Source organism: Canis lupus, chromosome 4 (assembly GCF_011100685.1).
Source record: "Canis lupus familiaris isolate Mischka breed German Shepherd chromosome 4, alternate assembly UU_Cfam_GSD_1.0, whole genome shotgun sequence".
Taxonomy (NCBI): Eukaryota; Metazoa; Chordata; class Mammalia; order Carnivora; family Canidae; genus Canis; species Canis lupus.
In genome coordinates this window covers 44,217,529-44,238,824 of record NC_049225.1, presented here as the reverse complement: position 1 = coordinate 44,238,824, position 21,296 = coordinate 44,217,529, and the positions used below count along the sequence as shown (strand labels likewise).

At 46.6% G+C, this 21,296-nt stretch overlaps 1 protein-coding gene across 6 annotated transcripts in view; it reads left to right on the top strand.

Annotated features, from left to right (window-relative positions):
* Positions 1-21,296, top strand: part of WWC1 (WW and C2 domain containing 1) — a 155,521-nt gene that overhangs the window by 84,808 nt on the left and 49,417 nt on the right. For all 6 annotated transcript variants that reach the window (XM_038534805.1, XM_038534803.1, XM_038534802.1 and 3 more), the window contains exons 4-9: positions 6,012-6,088; positions 7,440-7,519; positions 12,753-12,882; positions 14,233-14,379; positions 15,573-15,646; positions 19,209-19,451. In XM_038534805.1, coding sequence (XP_038390733.1) covers positions 6,012-6,088; positions 7,440-7,519; positions 12,753-12,882; positions 14,233-14,379; positions 15,573-15,646; positions 19,209-19,451 — 751 coding nt within the window. The remainder of the gene's footprint in view (positions 1-6,011; positions 6,089-7,439; positions 7,520-12,752; positions 12,883-14,232; positions 14,380-15,572; positions 15,647-19,208; positions 19,452-21,296) is intronic.

The window sequence follows — 21,296 nt, the reverse complement described above, 5'->3', positions numbered from 1 at the left end:
AGTGTGGACTTTGGAGCTGGACTGCCTGGGCTTAAATCCAGGATATGCAACTTACTAGCCGTGTAACCTTGCCCCAGTTATGCCACTTCTCTCCGCCTCAAACTCTTCATCTATAAAATTGATACAATAATGTTATCACCTTCACTGAGGTATTATGGGGCTTAAATTCATAACAGATATAAGTACTTGGGATAGTACTTGTCATATTCTTAAGCTCTCAATAAATAATAACAATTATCTGATATTATTAATTCATTGGCATTGAAATTACAAAAATGGGATTTTAATAGATCCTATTAGTCTTATTTTAACCAATAAGAATAAATATATGATCAGTGGTAGGAAGTAATGATGTACTTCTATCATGTGCACACTCCCAAGAGCTCCATCAAGTCCAAAGGCACCACTGATTTGAATGTTAAAGAACTTCCATCTGAAGTGACTTGGGTCATCTCAGGTAACTAGATCTGAGATCTAGACCAGCCAGGAATTGAGGTGTCCCCAGCCTAAGCATGCCTGTTAAAGTCTCATGACTTTCTTTTGGGTTTTACAAGACAAGTCTGTCTTCCAAGTCAAGCTCTGCACATGTTGATGGACCAGTGAGAGCACATGCCTTGCTTCTAACTCAGATGGCCTGCCCAGGCTTGTGAAATTCTTGCCACCTGGCCTTGGCCACAGGTGGGGCCCTGCCCTGGGGATGGAGACTTTGTCGTTATCTCTGGTGTACTCTAGCTCCATGGAGAAGAGAACTAACCTTGAATGTGCACCTGTTATATTCCTGCAGGGCAATATGATAGATGCTCCACATAGGCTATTTAAAGTAACCTTCCCCCTCTGAACAATCCTACAAGATACTGTTTTTCCCATTTTACAGATTAGGAAACTGAGGCCCAGAGAAGGGAAGGAGTTTCTCCAAGGTCACACCAGTAAAACGTGGCAGAGCTGGCCTTTCTATCCAGGATATCAGACCTCAAAAATACTTCTCTTCATATAGATCAGCCAGTCAAATTTTAAGTTTCATGTGTTACATTTGAGTCCTCCTATCCTCTGAAAAATGAGAACTCAGAAGAGCTGGGTTCTTTGGGATCTCATCACATTCCTTCCTCTCTCTAGGCCTTGGTCTCCCATGTGAAAAAGAAATCACTGGGAACGTAGCAGTTAAAAATGCCAGTTGAACCACCCACCTGATCTCACTCACATCTAAAACAAAGGAAATATCAAATAAGAGATTGTTGTTAAGGAGTATATGCACAAAGACAGGGAGACCTGGAGGATGCGGAAGCTGGAAAGCAAATGGGCAGGTGACAGCCTATCTGGTAGACCCGAGAAAAGACAATATGGGCCACTCACAAGGAAAACCAGCGAGCACTCTGGTCTACACAGATCACTGGCAAAAGCCATGGGAATTGGAGACTGCAGATGTCTCTGGGAGTGCAAGTGAAGTGACAAAGGCCTCAAATAAAGATTAGATGAAAGCTATTTTATGAGAAGGATCACCACACCTTCTCCCCCAATTGGTTCAGCCCATCCCCAACCTGGCAAAAGACTGGAGGGTTTGTGGGGTTTTGGGGGTTTTTTCTTTTTTTTTTTTTTTTCTTTTTTTCAGGAAGTGTAGAGTTGCTGGACTATTGGATAAAAGACAAGTTCAAAGCTGGGGTGAACCACACTGAAAAGACAGAAGTGAACATGGACACATAGGATTTGAGACCCCAGCTCACATGTACCACTTGGCTCCCCAGAATGGTGCCAGGCTTTTACTGCCCAGGCTGGACAGTAGCAGAGTCTGGGAAATCTGACCAGATAAAAGAGATGTGAAGACATTGAAGGTCTCTGGATGAAACAATCCAGCCAAGTCATGTACCACATAACCCAAAGTCAAAAAAGTCTAGTCTGCTTTTGGGGCCCCACTCTTAAATATGAGCAGACAGCTGAGATTCCAGACATCCGAGGAAAGAATTCTCTGGCATGAAAAGTAGAGATGAAAACAATCATGTGGTGGTATCAGGAGGGCCTTGGAGGGACCCAGGGAGTCTTCACGAAGAAGAAAAACCTCACGAGAAGCTACACACCCATGAAACAAGAACAGGTTGCTATATTTTAGAGAAAGGAACACTCAGAGAACACAAAAGAGCCTTTAGAAATTAAAATACAATGTCAGAAATTTAAAATCTGTAGGAAGACTAGAAGGTAAGACTGAAGAAATCTGCTAAAAAGCAGAGCAAAAATAGAATGAGATAGAAAATGAGAGAAAGAAAAATAGAGCACCAGGCCAGGAGATCTATCGGAGTGATAAAAGTTCCAGAGAGAGCAGAGGAAACAGAGGAGAAGGAGCATCAGGTAAAATAATTTTGGAAAAATTTCCCAGAACGGATGGAGGAGAGCTTTTAGGTTTAAAGGGCTCAGTGAACACATGCATGAAAGTCAGCTCACACCAAGACATACCCTTGTGCAACTTCAAACATGGAGAGATTGGAGCTCCTGAAAGCCTTCGAATAAAAAAACCAGGTCACACAAAAATTATCAGGACTCAGAATAGTTCAACAGCAACACTGGAAACCTAGAGGACAATGGAGCTATGCCTTTAAAATTTTAAGGAAAATCACTTCGGACCTAGAATTCTATATCCAGCAAAACTACCTTTAACCAACTGTAGGGTAGAACAAAGATATTTTTAGACATGCACAATTTCAAAAGTTTCTTTCCTTTGTGGTCTCCTTGGGAAGCTTCTAGTGTTCTACTGAAACAGCTGGTAAGAGGGGAAGACGTGATATTTAGGAAAGAGGAGCAAGACAAAGAGGGAATCTCAGGGTGCTGGCAGTGCAGAGAGAGCAACCAGCTCTCGTGCCTAGGCCAGGCATAGCCAAAAAGTGGAAATGGGCAGGAAGCTGACTGGCCTGGACCTGAAGACGGGAGATTCAGATAACTGGCAGAGCATGAGGTTGAATCTGTGATAAGTTTGTAGACAGCATAAAAATGACAATTATTAACTCTAGGAAAAACAACCCCAAAAAAATGTGCTGGAACGGAAAGTAAGCAAAGTCAGCTGCATGCCTCTGGCCCAAGGAGTGTTTACAAAGTAAAAGTAATGCAAACACTGAAGATGCTTTCACCAAGACTGTGCTTATCTGTGAGGATGGGTAGCTGGGGGCAAGAGGGCAGGGCACATGTGCAGCATAGAGGCCAGAGGAGGGAGGGGAGCTAATCCCTAGCCTCCAGAGAGAGAAGAAAGTAAATAAGCCTAAAACAAAAATACCTTGCTACTTTCTGATAACCAAGAAAATAGCTGAACATGTGGAAATGGCTCCCTTTTGGGGAGTAAGATAGGGGATAGGGACCTATGGAATGTTCTTTTATTGCAAACCTTGTACCGCTTTGAACTGTTAAACTTACATTCATATATACCTTGAATAAAAGCTTAACAATTAAAAACTATAAAAAGGTGGGCACTTAAAATCAGCCTTTAAGGTTCTGTTCGAATACATGTAATTCCTTTGTTGTAAGCATAGTGAAGGGATAGGGTGCAAGGGGAGGGAGATGGGTACCTGTTTCTTGATTGCAGTGCTGATTAGTTAAGTGTGCTGCCTTTTTTTTTTTTTTCCCTTTTTCCAGTGCAAAAAGACGGTTTTACTAAAGCACAGGGACAGGACCCGTGGGCAGAAAGGGCTCAAGTGTGTTTCTTTTGTGAAAATTCCTCAAGCTGCACACATGATTTGTGCACCTTTCCACTTGCATTTTTAGTTAGATAAAGTGCTTACCAAAAAAATGATAACATCCCATTTCAACAGCTTGGGGTGCAAACACTGCATTTCACAGTGGTGCTCTAGAGCATAAGAATTCAAGCCCCCAGTGGCTCAGTTGGTGGGAGTCTGTTCTTTTTTGTGTTTCCTTCCCTCCAAGATTTTTGAGTATACCCAAGAACCACCTCCCATTCTGTAGATCAGCACTGGCTGGTGTTGCTGGTGCCCACAGAGCACGCTCTCCCTTTTAGGGTCAGGTCTTGCAATTTTTCATGGGCTCTCCAGGCTGCTGTCACACTCACCTTTAAGTTCCTAGAAGCGTAGACCCAAGTCCAGTGGCACAACCTGATAGCAGAGTGGCCAGCAGGGTAGGACGCTCACAGAACGGACACCCCCGCCCTTTTGGAGTGTGGCTCCATCTTACTTCCTCACCAGTGACTCTCTTCACCATGTTTTTACAATTGATCAGTGGGTAACAAATATTCACAACCTTAAAGTTTTGTTGAAAAGTGCCTGTCTGGGGAATATTGCTTAAATCGCTGCCTCCAGCTAGGTATCCAGCCAAATCCCACCCTGAAATCCCTAAGTCCAGCAAACACCAGAGGGATTAGAATGCAGGAAATGAAAGCTTCCAATTGTAAACAAAAATCTGTATCTGAAGTCTCTCTGTTCCATGCTCACAAGGAGGACTACAAGGACCTCCCCCTGCCAACCCAGGTATTCCTGCCACCCATCTCTTGTGGTAAAATCCATCCTCCTCCTCCTCCTCCCCCTTGTCATCGTTCCTATAAACTGGGCAGAAATGCAACATGCCTTTGGTGCAAAACATCTTTACTGTTACCGTGCAGAACAGTTTTATTTCCTTTCTCCCCAACTTTTCAGCATTATGTTTCAGCTTCCTTTGTGCATAATCAGAAGGTCCATTTCACTATTTTAACCAAATCCAAAGAGCAACATCCCCTTCACAACAGCCATGTCTGCCTCTGGACACCGAAAATTGCCACCAGTCTCTATCCTCAGAAAACTCTAGGCCCCAGTAGGTGATCTCACTGCACACATAGTGTTCAGGTGACAGCAGGTGGAGGGTGGGGGAATGATGGAATTGCAAGTACGGTGGGATGAAGGCCCTGCAGGAAAAAGGTCTTCTCTGGCCTCCATACCAAGAACGCCTGTCCTTTTCCTGAACAGTGAGGCTGTGTTTACATTAAGGGCACCATGAATATTACATCGGGCCCCTTTCCCTCTTCACATCACCAGGCAGGAAGCTTTGAGCCCTGCTGTGGCACCTGGTAAGGAAGGGGAACCTTCCATGTTTGCATGGGCCCTAACTAATCTCACACCTATGGCTGTGCTTCCTCATTCTTATTTTTCCTTTACTTCATTTTACTGTTAACCTTCATGTTTGTAAGCCTTAAGATATCTTTTCAAGACCTAAATACTATTTTTAAATTTTAAAAATGCAGTTAAGATTACAGCTACTTAACAGGACCATGGATAAGCATTGGAGAGTAATTTGTATGAATAGATCATTGTATTGGGGGGATGGCATTATTTATTATTTTCCCTTAAAAATGTACGCTGATATTGTAAAGTACGATAAATATTTTCAACAGTATTTTGATTATTAAAAATACGTTCATCTTAGAAAATGTAGAAAAGAAAAATACAAAGATGAAAATATTCATCACTTACATCTCTAGATATCAATGTCATCTTTCTGTATATTTCTTGTGTCTTTTTGAGATGCGTGTGTATGTGTGTGTGTGTTAACTGTTCATTTTCCAAATTTACGTTACTCTTTCTTTGTAGTGTCTGTAGATGATTGTTTTCAGGTAGCGGCACCTTTTGGACATTTTCCCTTGTTGAGAATTCCTCTGAACTATCATTTTATTTTATTTTTTAAGATTTTTAATTATTTAATGGAGGGAGGGGGGAAGGACAGAGGGAGAGACAGACTCCCCTCTGAGCAGCAAGTCTGATGCTGAGCTCGATCCTGAGCTCAATCCCAGGACTTCGAGATCATAACCTGGGCTGAAAGCAGATACTTAATGGACTGAGCTGCCCAGATGCTCCCTGCACCATCATTTTAAATCCCAATAAGTCGTATCGTCCTCATTTATGTATGCGTCCTATTTATTTAGCACATCCCCCCCCATTGGACATTTAGGTGGTTCACTATTAGTCATTCCTTTCTGGGTTTATGTAGATGGCCAAACAAGCCATCTTTATCAAAATGTTTCCTCTACAGAACTGTTTTTTTCTTTCTCGTTGCAGTGGTGTCGGGCTCATCATCCAGCTCTAAGTATGACCCTGAGATCCTGAAAGCTGAAATTGCCACTGCGAAATCCCGGGTAGGGCCTGCCTCTTTGCTGTGGAAGGGGGTCACTGAGGCAGCCACAGGCCACTCACTCACCCACAAGACCAGAGCAGGTGCTTCCACCAGGCAGTGGCGGCCAGTGCTGACTGCCAGGATCCCGAATAATAGCAGTGGTAGCAGTTGTCAGAGTAATTGTGAAGGTGACAGCAGCTGCCATTTCACTATATCCCTGGCATAGCGCTCAGGGCTCCATGAGGGCTGTCTCGTGTTCTTGCAGCAGACCCAAGAAGCAGCTGTCAGCGTCTGTGCTTTAAAGATGAGCACACGCAAGCTTAGGGAGCTGAGGAACTTGCCCAGGGTCACAAGGCCTCAGGGCTTCCTCCACGGTGCTTAATGTAATGTGCTATCTTCCTGGCTGCAGCTTCTCCTGCGTTGTCTTATTTAACTACTTCACAACTTCTTGGGGATAGCTATGATTCCCATTTCACCGATGTGTAACTAAGACACCACAGTTCAGTGGTGCTCAACTAAACCAGTATTTTGCTCAACTAAAGCTAGTATTTTGAACACTGGTTCAGTTACACTTCAAGTAAGGTTCTCCAAATTCAGATGCCTGCAAAAAAATGTCAAAGGGGGATGAGAGCTCTGGGTGAAGCAGTAGGGAGTGGTGGGAAGTGTGTAGCCTAGAGAGGTGGGCCCTGTCTAACCCCTCCCCTCTGTGGCCATGCTGGAATGAGGGCTCAGTGGTTGGTGCATCTTCTAATTTTAGAAAACAACTGTACTTAGGCTTATTATACAAAATCTCTCAGTATTTCATTATTAGCAATTAACTTTTTTGATTTAATAACTGCAAGCCAAACAAGGCATTCCTGCAGGCCAAATCTGGCTCCTGTGCCTTGTCTTGCCTCTAAAGTTACTACATTGCCTCTCTCCTCCATGCACAGCACTCCCATACCCATCACCTGCTTTAAGTTATGCACAACCCTGCAAATTACCATATTCTCATCTGTCTAAACAGGAAAGGGAGGTTCAGAGAGGCAAGGTGGCTTGCGAGTAGTCACCTAGCCAGGCAGTGGGAAGGCTAAGCTCTGTCTCAGGGCAGCTAGCACCTGTCCACTTCTTGCCTCAAGTGAGGCTTCTTACCTCAAGTGAGGGCTGACCAAGAATGACCTGATCCCAGCCAGGCTGACCAAGAATGACTGCAGGAGCAGCTGCAGAGACCAACAACATCAGTGAGGGGAAGGTGTGGGACCACGTGGCCCAAGGGATACAACCTGAGTAATTATGTGGGAGCCCTGGGGGGCTCTGGGTTCCCGTTAGAGAGAAGGCAGCCTGCAGTTCCCTATCAACCTTGGATCTAGCCCCATGTGTCTTCTGCCATCCAGGTCAACAAGCTAAAGAGAGAGATGGTTCACCTCCAGCAGGAGCTGCAGTTCAAAGAGCATGGCTTTCAGACCCTGAAGAAGTAAGTCCACCCTGTTGTGCAGAGTGTGGGGATGTCCCCTACTCCCCCTCCTGCCCCTCTGTCTGTCTCTCCTTTAAGGCCACTCTAACCATTCGATTCCAGTTCTGTTCCACTGGTATTGACTGAAGATATTGTCACTCAAGGTTGCGGTATAGAAAGAGAAAAGGGGAATCTTTTCTTTTCTTTTTTTTTCTTTTTTTTTTTTTTTTTTTGTTTTTTAAGATCTTATTTATTTACTTCAGAGAGAGACCACAAGCATGAGCAGGGTGAGGAGCAGAGGGAGAAGCAGACTCCCTTCTGAGCAGGGAATCCGATGCAACGTGGGGCTTGGTCCCAGGACCCTGGGATCATGACCTGAGCCAAAGGCAGATGCTTAACCAACTGAGCCCCCCGAGATGCCCCAAAGGGAATCTTTTCAAACCAGAGTTCTCATTGTCCTCTGAATTCCTGAAGCCGTTGAAGCCAGTTTTACCAGCCAGTCACAGAAACAAGTTTTGTTGGGCATTTCTGGGCACCTGTCTCATCTCCTCCAGGAGATACAGTAGGATCTGGTACACATGCAAATAAAACAAACTCTGCTTTCCCATGGCCCCTAAAGATGAGCAGCTAGTGTGCCCCACTGAAGGGACGAGGATTTCTTCCACAACACACAGAGCACTGGGAAAACATGCATCATGTCATGGCCGCTGTACTCTATGGGTGACTTACAGAGTTTCCAGGATAACTTTGACCAAATGTAATTTTCACATTTAGAAACTGACTTGCCACCAAGATATAGCTCTGTTGTTTCTTTAGAGCAGGTGCATTCATCCCTATTATCATTATCATACTAGCTAAGATTTATTGAGCAGTTACTCTGCCCAGCAGCACTTTCAGTGTTTCTGCTTGGGTGACCTCATTTGATCCCTATTGCAACTCTATAAGGAATGTTCTTTTTTTTTTTTTTTTTTTTTTTTTTCTATAAGGAATGTTCTTTTAGCTAACTCCCCTTTGTAGGAGAGGAAACTGAGTCACATAGTATGTGCTCAGCAAGCCTTAGCTTATTGTTATGAATAATCACACATGCAGTGAACACTTGTGCGTAGAGTCATGTTCAGTATATTTGATGGACTCAGTGTACAGTCATGACAGAGGTGCCTGGTCGCCCTCTTGGAAGCCCCAGGGAGAACATGCAGTCGATTTCTCTGTTCTAAGGGACATCTCACTTAGATTCCCAACAGACAGCTGCTTCTCTAGTCACTTGCCTTTTCTCTGACTCTACCTTTTCCTCATCCTCTGAACCTCAGATCCACCCCACTACTTCTGTGGCCACAGCTCCAAGCCTTGAGATGGCTGTCACCAATCTTGATTAATCGAGAGGACTGTGACCACTCTTAGGGGTTGGTTGGTTCTGATTCACCTCTTCGCATCTCCAAAGCTACGGGGGAGCTACATGAATCCTCCACCACACAAGGTTTCAGAAAGCGTGGCTTTGTGTCATGGATTGTGTACAATACTTTTTCGTATTATAAATTATTATAAAATACGGTTTTATATATGTGTGCTTCTATAGGTACATATGTTACTAATAGACGTATATATACATATGACAGTCGACAGCATGAATATGAGCCTTGAAAACTCCTATCTGTGATCTATAAAGCAAATAACCTCATGAGCCCTCCAGATTCTGAACACATAGTTTAAAGGTTACTCACTCCCACGTCATCTTACCGCAGGGGCCTTCCCCCCCCTCCCCTTCCTGCAATCCTCAGGAGCTTCTGGTTAAAACATTTCCCATTATTCTCTGAGCCACCACAAACCTGTTTTACCACTTTGTCACCCTGTAGAAGCATTGAAAATTCTTGTTCTTTGGTAAGCTGACGCTGAAACCCCAAAGACAAGCCTCCTTTTTTTCCTCCTCCCTCCGCCCAACTGATGTTTGATATCAGGCCTCGATAGGACCCCTGGCAGCTCTGGCCGCCCACACTCCTCACCCGAAGCCAGCTCCATGTTCAGTATGGAGGAAGGCATCTGCTTTAATGCACACCTTGGCAGAGAGGGTTAGGAATGTAGCCTCGAGGGGCAGATGGCCTGGGTTTAAATCCCAGTTCCCAGGAACCTTCCAAAAATGACTTAGCCCCCTTGAGCTTTGGTTTCTTTACCTGAAAAATAAGTTATTTGTGGAGATTAAACTGAAGTGTGTGACAGTGCCTGGCAGTGAGCATAAGGATCGGGTGAGGGATGTGTGTGTGTAGGGGGTGACCTCTAGCTAGTTGCTGGCTTGGGTTTGGGGAGGAACTCAGATGAACTCGTTTGCCCCAGGCTCAAGTCTGTGCTGGGTAAGCACTATGCATCACTCCCCTCATTTCACTGTCTCTATCCCTTTAAGAGAGGTTTTTGTCATGCCCCATTTTACAGATGAGGGCACCGAAGAGGTTGAAAATATACCTACCTACCATACGCTCCCTCACCCAGTAAGCAGCGGGGCTGGGGTCAGAACCCAGGACTGTTGGGTTTTGCCACTCATGTGCTAATACCTTCCTTTCTGGCTTCATCCTTCATAACCCCCTCCTCATCCCCAGAAAACAGGAGGCCTCTTTCCATGTCCCTTGGGATCTTTTGCAGAGGCCAGTGGTGGGAGGTGATCTCATCACTTCTACCGCTCTCAGCCTCTTCCCTTTGCAGAGCATGGGAGAAGGTAAAGCTTGTTCCCTTGTCATGACCATATTTATGGTCAGCAACCCTAGTTTTTAAAAAAAAAGGAAAGGTTGATGAGGATTGAAAGATGCATCTTCGGAGACTGAAAAAAAAATCAAGATGAAAGCTTGGGACTTGGTCTGTCAGCCACTTGGAGCCCTTGTAAATAGGAAAGAGTTGAGACTTGGCACATCATCCCTGTGGGAGAAGGGCCATGCAGCATCTTCCCGCATGTCCCCAAAGCCGCCCTGCCCAGGTGAGAGTTGTCTGGACAAGACCAAGGGGAGTTGGCTGCTGTCAGAACCTTTGCCCTGCTTCTCTGTGGCTGTCCTGTGACTAGCGGGTGTGTGAATCTCTGGACAGCTGCATAATTTAGAAATTCTAAAACACACGCAGCCCACTACACCCTCCTCTCCCCTTCAACCACACAACTTTTCTTTCCCTTAAAAAAAAAAAGATTCATTCACTGAGCACATAATGGTGACCCTTTGTTCCCCTACCCCTACCCCCCAATCCCAAGAGTGTTCCCTCTTGGAGCTCCTCTCTGGAGCCAAATTCCAGAGCCTGGGTTGCTAAGGCCCCTGAGGGAAATCAGGTAGAGGCTGTCTGAGGAGCCCAGGGCACAGCAGACAAACCGCTTCTGTCTCATCCTGCTGAGGATTCAAAGCCATTCTCACCCTGTTGGCAGAGGACAGCAGGGCACAGCCCCCTCCCTGGAGCCCCCAGCCCTGCTCAAGCAAATGGCATTTCTCCTGCACCCCTCCCCCCCACATCTGGGGCAGGGCCACCTCCGGTCCTGGGGGACCCTCCTCTCCACAGAGCATCTTGGGCAGGGCCCCTGCTACAGAAAGCTCCCTTTAGACTAATTTTTCAAACTAAATCTGAGACCAGTCTTAGCCAACCTGGCAGGCCTGCTCAGGCCCAAGTCCTCGAAAGGAATAGACAGGCTATTTTTAGTGGGGAGACATAAATGGGGCTTTGTTTTCTCTCCACGGAGGCTGAAATAACGGAAGGGCAGGGGGAGGGCCGCGCTGAGACCCGGGTTCTCTCCCTCTCTCCTGCTCAGAGGCAGACAGACAGACAGGGATGAAAACCTGCCCCCCACCCCCTCAGTGATTCCCCACTCAGGTTATTTTTAGCCTAGGACAGTTTGGCCTCAAGCAGGAAACCAGAGAGGAATGCCTTCGAGCACTTTCTCATCCTGAAATAATGGGTTTCTGGTGTTCCCTCAGACTGTAAGACTTCCTTTTCTCCTTTGGGGACTGAAACGGCAGGCCTAGCCTTTGGGGAAAGTGTGAAGCAGTTGAAGTTTTCTTTCTTTCCTCCGAAGCTTCTCCACACCACGGCCTCCTTCCCCAGAGAGCCTGGACCTCCACCATCTCCGGCTTGGTTGTCCTTCAGAAAGCAACATTGTCCTGTATGTGGGGCCTAGATAAGCTGATTTGGTCCCGTCCTTCCCAGTCCACTGCCTGCCTATCCATCTTTTATCCCATCTGACATTCCTAGCAGCTTCGTGAGCATGGGTGGGGCAGGTGACATTACCCAGGGTTTTTATAGAGGAGCAAGCTAAGCCTCCTTGTGTTGAGGGCTGTGCCCAAGGCCAGGCCACTGAGGGGCAGGGCTAAGAGTTTTTCATCATTCACAACTCGCCTTCACTGTGTTTGTTGGCTCAGCAAATCATCCTGCTCCTGTCCCCCAGGGGGCATCGGAGAAAATATGGAGGTGTTTTTGGTTGTCACAGTTGGGGGTCAGAATGCTACTGGCACTGAGAGAGCAGAGACCAGGGATGCTACTAAACAGCCAAGAGTGCACAGGACAGCCCCCCACCATGAATCATCCTCCCCAAATGTCAAGATGGTGAGGTTGAGAGACCGCAAGTTAAAGGACTGTTCTATACCACGTTCTAAGACTACTGAAACTGGGGCACCTGGGTAGCTCAGTGGTTGAGCATCTGCCTTTGGCTCAGGTTGTGATCCCGGGGCCCTGGGACTGAGGCCCGCATCAGGTTCCCCTCACAGGGAGCCTGCTTCTTCTGCCTATGTCTCTGCCTCTGTGTGTGTGTGTGTGTGTGTGTGTGTGTGTCATGAATAAATAAATAAAATCTTTTTAAAAAAATAAAATAAAACTACTGAAACTTCCTCAGTCCCACCCCTGTCCCAAGCTTGCCAGAGACCAGTCAAGGATACTACCACATACACCACTAACTAGAACACAGTGTAATGGTTACAGTGTCACAGCTACACACAGTGTTATGGGAACACCTCGCCCAGCCTGGAGGATACAGGGAGGTAATCAGGGAAAGCTTCCTGTAAGAGCTGGTGCTTAAAGGATCCTTGACTTCAAGAGTGGTGTTGCTTCTGCAGCCCCACACTGCAAGACATTTCACAGGCGCCTACTGTGCTTTATCCTATAGGCAGGACCTGGGGAGGGAGGGAGTGTAGGATACAGAGGAGCCTCCTTATGGGACTGAAGCTTGTCTTCCATGCTTTTCCCCTGGGGAGACTCCATCCCTCACCCTATCTCTGTCTGACCTTTCCCACTGACTGTTTCCTAGAATCGATAAGAAAATGTCTGATGCTCAGGGCAGCTACAAACTGGATGAAGCTCAGGCTGTCTTGAGAGAAACAAAAGCCATCAAAAAGGCCATCACGTGTGGAGAAAAAGAAAAGCAAGATCTCATTAAGGTATGGGAGTTCCTGTGATGTGGTCCTACCTCGATTTTTCCTGAGCACCTTTCTGTGCCGGGGACTCATGCTGTTTCTGCATGCTGCACAGCTCACTGAGTTCTCATCATTGGTCTTCTTGGGTGTTCAGTCTCATCTTGTAGAGCAAGAAAAGGAGGTTCAGAAGCATTAGGTGACTTGCCTAAGGTCACATCACTGGCAGGGTTGTAACAGGAGCCATCTGTTCTAGTCCAAAGGTCATGTCTTTGCCACTGGCTCTAGCTACCTGGCTTGCTTTTCAAAGAACCAAACGGGGATGGTTCTGACATCAGTAGCCCCAACATCAAAATGTAACATCTTCATAAGTATTGTATTGCATGTTCTCCGTCTGTGCTGAGGACCAAACAAATGATAGTCCCTGTGATTTAACGTGCCAAGCAATTGGGCCAAGCACTTTGCGTGTATCACGCCTCACTTACCTCTTATACCAGCCCGAGGTCATCCCCTTCATACAGATAATGACTGTACAGCTCAGAGTCGGTCATAGAGTCAGGATTCGAACCCGTGAACACCGTTCAGAAGCCTGTTCTTTTCATCCCTGAACACTCCACCTCTCCCCACAGGAACTACCCTGACCTCTGAGATCCTGTATTTGTTTTTCCCCTTGGCAGATTAAGAGTTGGGCTCAGAGGTGCTATAACTGATTTAGTGAAGGAAGCTTTATGCTCTATGGCAAACAAAATTATTTTGAAACTCCTGTCCAGGACAGCAACCCAATGAAAACATTCAGGCCCTAGTGCCGTGGGAACCATGTTCCTATTGTGATTGAACCAAATCCTGCTTTGTCATTTGGCAGCCTTTCCATGTAACAACTCTTATCAATAAAATGGAGAAAATCCTAGGTCATTTTTCACAGGACTGATGTCAGGATTAAGCAAGCTGATGATAAAGCCGACAGGTATTGAATATTGACTGTATGAGCACTTTACATTGGTCATCCCATTAAATCAGTATGATAGTCCTATGAGATAGGACCTATGGTTATTCCTCTTTTTTTTAGGAGGGGAAACTGAGACACAGAGAGCTTAAACAACTACCTCAGGTCACACAGCTAGTAAGTAGCAGGGCAAGGATTCCAAGTCAGGCAGGTGGCTCCAGAGCCAGAGTCCATACCATTCTCTCCCAAGTTAAAGACTCGGCATTGAGCAACTACCCACTTGCTGCTAGCTCTTTATAAGGTAAGTGGAATAACCAGAGTGAGCGTAGGTTTTTACTGAATTACGAAAGGTGGAGAGGATAGCACACAGAGGGTGACAGACCAGAGCTCCCTTCTGGGAAGTTGTGTTGCTAACCCTGCCTTCTCCTCCTTAGAGCCTCGCCATGCTGAAGGATGGCTTCCGCACAGACAGAGGGTCCCACTCTGACTTGTGGTCCAGCAGCAGCTCTCTGGAGAGTTCAGGTTACCCACTGCCAAAACAGTACCTGGACGTCAGCTCCCAGACAGACATCTCGGGAAGTGTGAGTAGTCAGTGCGTCCAGGAGGCTGCTGTAGCAGGCAGCCACCTCCTCGTCTCTCACCTGGGGAGTTGACCAGTGTCTCTCTGTTGGCCCGGCTGCTAACTCAGCCTTCTGGAGCTCCATTCTCTTGCAGACCTCTCGGCCCCAGGATGACATGGTGTGATGGTATGGAGGAAAAGCCAGCACTGACTCCATGGTCCTGAGTGTGACCTGGCCATGTGCTTGCATCTCTAGATGCTGCACACAGAGCCTGTCTAAAGGACCAGCATCTCTCTTGGGTTCCCTTCTTGTGGATTTGTAACACCATTCTGTTTTTCTTTCACTAGCTGTAAAGCAGGTGATATTTTCCTTCTGTTCCTCCCAAAACATTCCACGCAGCTTTCAGACAGCAACTCTTCAAAAGCTCAGTCTGGTCACAGTAGTGAACACTGAGACTGCCATCCAGATGTACTCTGTGAAAGTTTTAGAGCAAGACTGACCCACAGCTATCTGGCATGTTTGGAGCACTTTTGTTTTCTTAGAGCAGGTGACATTAAGCAGACCTGCCTCCTAGCCTCCGTGGCCCAGTGCTATTCCATTCTGGTTCCAATAGGTGTGTCCCCACTTACAAAGAGAAGCTATATCCATTTCTGCTTGGGTGAGCCTTGTAGCTTCTTGCCACTCTTGACAAATAGTATCCTATGGGCTGTTCCCCTTCTTCTCCAAACCACCCATGCTTCCAGCTACAAGCCACCTGTAGGACTCCCTGCCAGTTCTAGGGCCTTCTCCTCAATCATTCCGTGTTTCAGTCCTCCCTGAGTTTTCAGCTGAGCCCCTCTGCAGCTTCCTGACGATGTCTTTCTTGTATATTGGCTGCCCCCCCCCCCCCCCGTTTCCTTCTGACCAGCTGTCCTCCATACTTCTGGGGCTTGAATGGGCTCCAAGCCTTTCAGGGCTGCAAGATGATATTCTAGGCTCTCATCTTTTCTTCTAGAAGTGATAGATGTCTGAGTTTGGGGGTCTTCCCACAGCCTGCAGGCAGGAAAGCGTCTTTGCCTGACTAGCTTCCCTGCTATCACACAGCCAAGTCGGTAATTGGGGGCTATTCTTAGCTACTTCCCACGCAAGCTGTCAAGTCTCTCATGAGCTCTTGAAATCCAACTCCGCACCGGCCACAATGGCCCTATAATTCCCGACTTTGTTCTTTCCCCCAGTTTGGCACGAGCAGCAACAATCAGTTGGCAGAGAAGGTCAGATTGCGCCTTCGATATGAAGAGGCTAAGAGAAGGTAATTAGGGGCTGGGGGCGGGATGGCTTCGATGATGATAACTACCATTGCACAGTGTCTGCTCCATGCCTGGCTTTTCACACGCCTCCTTCTCTTTAATCCTCTAAGATTATGAAGATAAGTATTAGGATATTTATATTTTAACCCCCCTCTGAAGCTCAGAAAGGAAATGACTGAGTCAGGGATGCTTCACTAGGTAAAAAGTAGTACTGTGCTTTGAACCCAAATCTGTGAATCCTCGAGCCTAGTTATTTTTCCACTTACTGGGCTCAGTTTCTATAATCAGGATTTTTCAGTAGTCCTATAAGTAGCCTGGTTTGAAGAAGCACAACCGAGGTTTTAGTGATAAGCCAAAAAGCAGTTGGATACTAAACACTTCAGTGTCTCCTGCCCAACAAGGAGCAACCTGTGCTTACAAACTGTGCAGACCCCAGTGACAGTTCTGTTGTTCCATGGCTTCAGCTGGGTTCTGCCAACTGAACAAATTAAACAATAATCAAAGCTGTTATTTTTAGAGCATCTGTTATGCACCGGGTATTGTATAAAAGCATTTGTATGTGTATCATCTCATTGCATTTTAAAAACAACCTTATAGCATAGTTTGTATTATCTCCATGTTAGAGAAGAGAAAGGTAAGATCTAAGATGTTTTATGACTTTTCAAGATGTTGGAGTCAGATTTTGAACTCTGAACAGTCTGGCTCCAAGTCCATGATCTTCTTGTACATGAAGCCAGCCTTCCTGGGAAAGAACCCACAGAGTGTGATGGCGAATGAAGCCAGGCATATTGCATCCATTCCTCTTTAGGCCACATGCTGCCTGGCCCACGGACATTCTAAGCCAGGCCACATAAAGGTGTGGCAGTGCCCAGCTCTGCCTCTCTGCCAACTCTGTGTGATTAGCAGAACCTTTGCAGCAGTAACAGAAATCCTACAGGAACTAGGAGAAGTAGAAAAGGAAATCTGTTGGCTTATTGAATTCCAAATTCTGAGGATAAAGCAGGTTCAGGCACAGCTGGATCCAGAGATTCAAATCATGTTATATAGACTCAGTTTCTCCCCTTTTCTCTACCCTGCTTGCCTTTGTGTTGACAGACTTTCCTACCAAAACGTAAAGGTGACCCCCAGAAATTCTAGAGTTATATACTATCAGGTTAGCCACCCCAGCAGAAGGAGGATCTACCTTTCCCAATAGATTTAACGGGTTTTGAGTTTGATGCTCCCTGGCTTTTCCTGGTGAACCAATCATTGTTGCAGAGTTGGAGGAATTAGAATTTTCTGAAGGTCCAGGCATGGGTCATGTGCCTAACTCTGGGAGGGGGATTGAGATCAGCTTGGTGGGAACCAAGTGACTTAAGTATGGGAGGAGCGATTTCCCAGAGAAAATTTGGAGCATTGTTAACAGAAGGAGAAATTGGATACTGGTCAGATAGAAAAAACACTGTGCATTATTTCAGCTCCCCCTAGAGGCCCAGTGAAACAGCAGGACTTCTGCATTTGGACAGCCACTTGTCCCCTCGGAAGGGGACCACTCTGAACCCTGGATCTATTCCATCCTGCAATAATGCCTATCTTAGAGGATCAGTTCTGGAGAGACTCAAAGATTGAAATCTTCCCTCTGGGGTTGAGCCATTAAACTTCCCATTGCAGGGTCTTGGCTCATCTGCAGTTACCCAGCTTCAGGCCTCCCTTTTCACCCAGAGGTCATTGAAGTGTCAAGGGTAGAGCAGCCTGCTGAGTAGAAAGCAGAGGCTGCACGGCTTGAAGAAACGAGGGCAGGTGGCTGTAGTGAAAAGTCTGCATGCTAAATTTTGTCATGTGTGCATTTCTGCAGAGCCAGTCTAGTGCTTTTCATCAGATTTGCCAAAAGATGGCTGGCCCAAAGGTTAAGGAGCCCTGGGAAGGCGCCTCTAGAAAGTACATCTAAGCATTAAGCATCGATCACCCCTTCAATGTACTCCTTCAAAGTGGAGCCCCTGCCAGACCTATACATATCACTCCATCCTCAATGGTGGAAGCTACAGAGTTGCCCCAGATTACTCTCTTTGTGAATGTGAAATATAAATTAACCAACTCCAAGAATCCCTCTGATGCATCTGGCTGGGAAATGAGCAAACCTAGATGTGTTTGTCTGCATGGAATTTTCAAGATACACTGTGGATATTTTGTCTCCAACAATGTTTTTATAAATAAAGGGTCGGGCCACATGTCTGCAGATAAGATCAAACTGGGAGTCAGGGGCCTGGGCTCTCAACAAGTATTGGCCATATTTATGACTTGCAGTCTTAGGTGAACCATACCTTCTGCAGACATCTGTCCAGCAGCTTTACCGCCAGATCTTATCCATGCTTTAGGGATCCGGTGGGGCAAGGATATGATAGCTGCGAGTCTTTGGGAAGGCTAAATCCTAAATCATGATTCCTTTGAGATATTTGTAGCACTCATCTTAGTTATGTTGTGAATCTTACTTTCATCCAAAGATAATTATACTTAATATCTATGTGGCACTTGACAATGTATAAAGGGCTCTTAATGGTAAGTTTTCGTTTGGTTCTCATAACCCACCTTGCAGATTGCATCATTGACCCAACCTTACAGGAGGGGATACTGTGTCTCAACGAAGTTAAGGGATAGAGCTCCCAACTCCTTCCTTTTAATAATGCCTTCAGTGTACCAGGCACTGTGCTAGAAGCTCATGATACCAAAACGATTTAAAAATGGTGCCTTCTCACCATAAGATGAGCATGGGGTGTTATACTATATGTTGGCAAACTGAATTTAAATTATTAAAAAAAAAAAAAGGAATGGTGCCTCCTGTTGAGAAGGCCAGAGCCAATACTCTCTGGGTCAAGGCCTCTGACTCCATATCCACAGTTGGTGACACAGTGCTGCCACCACTCTCTGGACTGGGAATACACAGTCAGCAATTGCATTATTTGCTGTCATTGTGGTGGGCCTCTGACTGCCACTGGTTGAGCACCTGTTATGTGCCAGCTACTCTGAATACATTCTTACTCATTTTCAGAATAAGACTCAGGGAGTTCACCAAACATTAGGTACCTAGGAAGTGACCAAACCAGGGAATAAAACAGTAGCAGCAGAAACATTCATTTGAGTGCTTACTGTGTACCAAATACCATGCTTTGAGAGTTCATGGAATATGTCTAAAGCCTTCCACCACAACCCTATGACAAAGGAACGTTTGTTACTCCCTTTAGGGAGATGAAGCGACTTGCCCAAGGTCACATAGCTGGCTGTAGAAGGCTCTTGCCTGGTGATGAATCCAGCTCTCTGTTCTATCAGGCTTAGTGTCCCTCAGGGCAAGGACATTGCCCTGTTTATATCTCTTCCCCACCCCTGCAGAGCCTATTCACTGTTGGCACACGATAGGCACCACATGTGTTTGTTAGATAAAAATATGTTCCTTGAGACGACATGCTGGTCCAAAGGAGGACAGTCGCTGCCAGAGATGGCTCAGAGTACGTAACCTTGGAAATACAGCCTGTTACCCTGCTCCCGCAGTGCCACTGGGCACACCCGTCATGCTCGCCTCTCTGCCCACAGGATCGCCAACCTGAAGATCCAGCTGGCCAAACTGGACAGTGAAGCCTGGCCTGGAGTGCTGGACTCGGAAAGGGACCGGCTGATCCTCATCAATGAGAAGGAAGAGCTGCTGAAAGAGATGCGCTTCATCAGCCCCCGAAAGTGGACCCAGGGGGAGGTGGAGCAGCTGGAGATGGCCCGGAAGCGGTTGGAGAAGGACCTGCAGGCAGCTCGGGACACCCAGAGCAAGGCACTGACGGAGAGGTGGGGCTGGGCTGGAGCCAGGAGGGGGCGTGGGACCCCACCCTCACTGCCAGTCTGTCCTCCAGCCCAGGCAAGGGAAGGGGCACAAGGACTCCCCTCTAAGAACACTCAATGTAAAGATCTCGCAACTCCCCAGAGTAGCAGATTGGGGGAAATGATTGACCATCCAGAATACCAGTGCCCCGGGAATTTACACAGGGAATCACAGTACCAAAACGTCTGCTCAGGTGCAGGTTTTCAGAAATTATCTTCTGCCTAAGGTAAGCTGCATAACCCTCTGTCATGTAGAGCAGTCATTTGCCAACTTTGCGACAGTGACTCACATGATAGAGAAGTTTCACAAAGCAGTGCATACCCTTTGAACGTGTGATAGCCCTCCAATATGCTCTCTCGCATATTGCATTTCTTTTCATGATGGTCATGACCCACTGAACTGATTTCACCTTAGGCCAAGGCATCGCAAAGTGAGATGCTTATAGGGGCCAAGCAGGCGGCACAAATGCTGGATGCCCACATGGTGGGAAACTCGGTCAGACTGGTATGCGCATCCCCCCCCCCCCCCCCCCCCCCCCCCGCCCCCGCTTGTCTGCCTCACGTGGTGCCGACTCCCACCTCCAGCAGATGGGAATTCAGGCCTTGGGCTGCCAGGCGTCCTCATATTTCAAGAAAAGAGTTGCTTGTATTTTTAATTTTTAACCACCGGCAACTAATGCAATAACTTCAAAAAATATTGTGAAGGCTTAATCACCTCCATTCATGTGCGTGGTGTAACCCAAAAGCCATTGGCTTATGTTCTCTAGATAACAGACTATTTCCTTCAGTGTCCCACGAAGCTCCACACCCACCATTGCACAGAGCACAGCCCTGTGTTCAGAGTAGGCCCTGTAATCCTTTGATCTCATTCATTCATTCTATCCATCAGCCCATCATTTACTCATTTGAGAAACATTTTGTTGCACATATTCTCTGTACAAGGCAATTTGGAGGATTCAGAAATTAATAAGTCACAATCCCTGCTCCAGTGCCTCTTAAAATCTATCCTAGTTATTTTCGTTTTTTTTTTTTTTTTTTTGGCAGCAGACTTTGAGTAAGGTCCCTGCCCTTAAGGAACTTAGAAGTGAAGGTAGTGGTGTGTGTGTGTGTGTGTGTGTGTGTGTGTGTGTGTATGTGTGTGTGTGTGTGGCTTGGGGCAGGGATGAGCAAGGGAATTCCTCTTTCCAGTGAAATCAGAGGCAGAAGCCCAGTTTATAAAGCAGGTGAACTTGCCTGCACCCCAGTGGAAGTAGGCCAGGCGTCCTCGGTGCCTAGGTGTTTGCTCTCTGTGTCACCTCGTGATGAGTCCTAAGACACCTTCAGGGAACCTTCTGAGCTCTACAGCACTCAACTCGCAATCATGCCCTGGCACCTGAATAAGCCCCACTTGCACATGTTGGGACGTTAGATGGGTCAAGCTGAGCAGTGTCTGCCTGGCCTCTTGTAAGCAAGCACGTCAGAGACCATTTATCCTTAACCCCCTTCTCAGAATGGCTAAGAGACCTGTTGCTTTCTTCCCTTCCACCATCCCCTGGAGGGGTGGTTGATAGACTGACCCACCACCACACAGGTGGGAGGAGGGGGAGGACAGAGCTTCAGTAATTGGTGTCTTGCCGCCCTGGAAGTACCTGCTAGAAATGGTTCAGCCCCACCTCGCTATCCGACTCTCCCTGGGGCTACACACTGTGGGGAGAAGGCCTGTCTATATACCCTTGCACCTTCAGTGTCAGTTGAAAGAATAAATGGTTAGCTGCCCTAAGCAGACCCTTCACAGACTTCTACATGAGTCTTCTGGCCTCCTTTAACAGTCCC